This window comes from Zingiber officinale, chromosome 8A (genome assembly GCF_018446385.1).
Source record: "Zingiber officinale cultivar Zhangliang chromosome 8A, Zo_v1.1, whole genome shotgun sequence".
Taxonomy (NCBI): domain Eukaryota; kingdom Viridiplantae; phylum Streptophyta; class Magnoliopsida; order Zingiberales; family Zingiberaceae; genus Zingiber; species Zingiber officinale.
This window is the reverse complement of record NC_056000.1, coordinates 53611698-53616048: the sequence shown is the minus strand read 5'-3', so window position 1 is coordinate 53616048 and position 4351 is coordinate 53611698. Positions and strand designations below refer to the sequence as shown.

General features: G+C 43.9%; 1 protein-coding gene across 1 annotated transcript; it reads right to left on the bottom strand.

Moving 5' to 3' along the window:
• Nucleotides 1–1125: 1125 nt before the first annotated feature.
• Nucleotides 1126–2278, bottom strand: LOC122009080 (PRA1 family protein B3-like). Its single transcript, XM_042565083.1, has one exon. The coding sequence runs from the start codon at nt 2075–2077 to the stop codon at nt 1430–1432; it is 648 nt and encodes a 215-aa protein (XP_042421017.1). The 5' UTR covers nt 2078–2278; the 3' UTR covers nt 1126–1429.
• Nucleotides 2279–4351: the final 2073 nt, after the last annotated feature.

Here is a 4351-nt window from a genome sequence, read left to right as displayed (position 1 = left end):
ACAACAACAACAACAACAACAACAACCAAGCCTTTTCCCACTAGGTGGGGTCGGCTGTATGAATCCTTTTACGCCATTGAACTCTATCTCCTATTATATCATCATCTATATTTAAATATATTTTATCTTGTTTTATTATTACTAACCAAGTCTTTTTTGGTCTTCCTCTTCCTCGTTTGATATGCATATTTATCATAATTTTACATCGCCTAACTGGAGCATTTATTGGTCGTCTAAGTACATGTCCGTACCATCTTAAACGTGTCTCTCGGAGTTTTCCCTCAATAGATGCAACTCCGACTTTCTCTCTAATGCTCTCATTTCTTATTTTGTCCATCTTTGTATGTCCACACATCCATCTTAACATCCTCATCTCTGCAACTCTCATCTTCTGCTCGTGTGCTCGAGTCATAGCCCAACATTTAGCTCCATATAACATAGCAGGTCTAACTGCGGTTTTATAGAACTTACCTTTAAGTTTAAGATGTACTTTACGGTCACATAAAACACTCGACGCTCCCCTCCATTTCACCCATCCTGCTTGTATTCTATGTAAGACATCTCTCTCAATCCCTCCATCATTTTGTAAAAATGATCCTAAATATTTAAATCGCTCGGTTCCAGGCAACTCGTCCTCTTCTATCTTAACAATTGTTTCATTACTTCTAATATTGCTAAACTTAAATTCCATATATTCTGTCTTTAATCTACTAAACTTAAAACCTTTCCCTTCTAGTGTTTCCCTCCAAGATTCTAGCTTAGCATTTACTCCTTCACGTGTCTCATCTACCAAAATAATATCATCTGCAAACAACATGCACCACGGTACTGTGTCTTGAATGTGCTCTCAAAAATTTAGACACAAATGAGCTCTCAAAAATTTCAAAAAGCAACAGAATATTGACAACAATCAGTTACTTCTAACATAAACTTCTAAGTTCTTGTACTAAGCCCAAGATCTGCTGCTAAATCTAAGTTATGGAATGAAATGGTTTATTGCAGAAGTTCTAAAGCAAAGTCTCATGAAATTAACAGCGTGCCCCAATAGGAACTCCAACATCTTATACAAAATCTATCAGAGAAACAAATCAAGTATTACAGAAAATATAAAAGCAAAGCCTGTAATGAAATTAACTTGCATGAATCATCATACAGATTCTATAACACTATGACTGAAACAGGCAATGTTCAATTCATATGACAAAAATAGATTGATAGCAGAAAGTACAATAAAATTCAGATCTACAGCTTAGGGAAACCACGTACATTTTTTTTTTAAAAAAAATCTTTAAAAGAAAAAGATTTACCGTCCACAATTCAGAATCTACCTAAAATAATGATCTGTTCAGCTTTGAATGATAGCAAACTTAAGGAGGATGAGCACGATCTAATCGCCATGGCGTGAACCAGAAAACATCAGATCTGTGCATCAGACACGTCCAGGAGCGGCTGCAGAGCCGGCGGCGGAGGTGGCTCCGCCGAGGAAGGACAAGAGACCGGAGGCGCTGCCAGTCTCCTGCTCATCAAGGAACAGATCCTCTGGGACGCGAAACGCTCCGTGGGCGGCGACTATGCCGGCGCCAACCACGAGGGCAGAGACGATGATCGATCCGACAGAGGTGAGGAAGACGACGAGGACGGACAGCAGGACGAGACCACCGAGGGTCTCCCGGTGGGAGAAAGTACGGCCAAAGAGGACTAAGGGCTGATCGGAGGGGCGAAAAAGGTAAAGGAGGCACCAAGCGGCGAGAAGCGCGAGAAGGATGAGGAGAGAGAAGGGATTGGTGACGAGGGACACTGCGAGAACGAGGGCGACAACGGCGGCATAGTTGACGCGGAAGTAGGCGAGGTTCTTGCGGAGGCGGGAGGTGGCTTCAGAGATGGATTCTGGGCGGGAGAAGGCTGAGCGATCGGCGATCTCAGACCATGGGCGGCGATCAGAGAGGGAGCGGCGGACGGAGTCGTTAAGGTGCGAGAGAAATAGACGGAAGGCGGGGGTGGAGACGGGGGCGGTGGCGGCGGGAACGGATCCGGCGGAGGCGGGGTTGGAGAGCTGGGAGGGGGCGGAGGACATCATCGGATCGGATCAGAGGAAGAGAAAGAAGGTGGTGGTGTTGGTGGATCGGGAGATGTAGAAAGGAAGGAGGCGCCGGCGTTATTTTGGGTATAAAATCGGAGGAGGAGAGGAAGAGGCGGATTTGCTCGCACAATTCACACGGAGAAACGAGGCGTTTTAGTGATAAAAGATCCTTAGGGATTTTTTTTTTTTTGAAAGGTATCCTTTATTATGATTTTCTTTAAATGATTATTAATCCATGTATCCGCGTTGTACGGCGTGGACCGTGGACGACCTCCTCATTCGCCCATCTAATAATTCTAGAAGTAGAAGCGGCCCAACGGTCCAGTAACTCAGCTATTCTAGTATTTTAAATTAGGTTGGTGGTGCGTTCCTTGACAGCCCTAAGATCCGAGTCCATGAGTAATTTGTTGAGCAATTTGTAGCATTCTAATACACAATAGCAGAATGAAATTCAAAATACAGAAGTGTGTTATTTAAAATCATTATGACTAGGGCTCTATTTATAATCTGCTATTCGAATCTGACCTTTTGCTAATATGGCACGATCCAGGTACCCAAACCTTCTCCAGGTACCTCTAGCATGTCAAAACTCTATCTCCACTCAATGACTACTCAACAGCCAAGTGATAAAGTTTTATTCACTTCTGGGCGCCCGGACCTACTCCGGGCACTCGGATTGTTGCTAACGTGGATCAAAAGTTAATCCATTGCATCGGGGGCGCCCTTTTAGCACCAAAGTGGATTGAGCGCTCGGATCGGTTAGCCTTGTGGTGATCGTCTAGCGCTTTCTTTGGTCGCTTGGGTGATCTCAGACATTCATAATTAGGCTCATCCGAACCCATCTTCCGGCCTTCTCCGCGAACAATCTTCCGCTCCGGCTTCTGGTCCCTCAGAAACACCATGCGCTTTCTTCTCGTCTGCCAGTGTACTCTTCCGCATAAACTCGTCTCTTAAATGCACCGAGCCCATCGACTCTTTCCTGTACCATCCTTCTCACTATCTGCATCTTTATTTGGACTTCTTGTACTCCTAAGCTCCTACACACTTAGACACAAGGATCAAATACAACAGGACTTAATTTGACTTGGTTGATTACACCAAAACTACTACTAAATACTTATTGTAGAATCGTAAAGTCGTTAGAGGGGGGGGTGAATAGCGATCGTTAAAAATTATAAATTAAAATGAGTTACTCAACGAATAAAAAAATAGAAAACAACGCTAACACAGATGGTTTTACTTGGTTCAGAGCCTGTGACGACTCTTACTCCAAGGCTCACGATCGTTGATCGCTTTCGTTAAGCAATCACTATCAGTTTGTAAAAGGATTACAATGATTGAGTACAAGAACTAAAAATAAAATTTGTTACCAACAAATATAAAGGAAAATGAACTCTCGGAGCAGCACTTGAATATGAAAGTTTTAGTCAATGTTGTTTTGAAGTTGCTGGTTGAAGGCTCTTATATAAGTCCATTCTGGGTGCCTAGAACCCCTCCGAGCGCTTGGAGCATTGCTGACGTGGTGATCTCTCATCAAAACTTCATCCGTGAAAGTTTATCCACTTCCGGGCGCCTGAACCCCTTCCAGGCGCTTGGACCGCTAAGGTGGGTTCGGCCAATCATCACGCTCCAGCTCAATTTTAGGATAACTTTTGTGGTCCAGGCGCTCGAACCAGCTTCAGGCACCCGGAGTCAGAGTGCTCAGACCACTTTTTGTCTCTTTTCTTCTCTGCAACAAAAAGTTAGTCCTGTAATAGAAAAATATATTTATAATGCAAAACATAATTAGCACAAAAAATAGGAATAGTAATTAGATCTTGTCTCCCTGAGACCAGGGTCTACTCAAGGTCTCAACTTAGGTTTTCCAAATGGACCTAAGTTGGACTGACGCTTGTAGTTCCCTTAACGAGGAATGGGTCCTCACTGGATCTCTCCTCTAGTTGCTTACCTCCACTTACCAATTGTAGTCCCTTGACTTACCTTTGATCCACCAGGTCTTCTCGTTAGTTGTCAGATCCGCAGACCCAACTGGACTTCAACCGATTATCAGGTCCCGCGTGTTGATACAGTCTGACCTGGCTGTTGTTTTGATGTTGACACTGATTTAAGTTTGTATCAAATGTTATTTGAACTCGGATTGATTACTGATCAAGGTTGATCGTGTGGAAGGGAAAAGTCCAAGTTGGAAACTTGGCACGCGAAGTCGGAGAGGGCTCGGTAGCTCGTTCTCCGGACTAGGTCAGAGAGGGCTCGGTAGCTCGTTCTCTAGAC

Bases quoted from the DNA above. Each gene is read 5' to 3' on its own strand.
- LOC122009080 (XM_042565083.1), bottom strand. From the start codon at position 2,077: ATGATGTCCTCCGCCCCCTCCCAGCTCTCCAACCCCGCCTCCGCCGGA.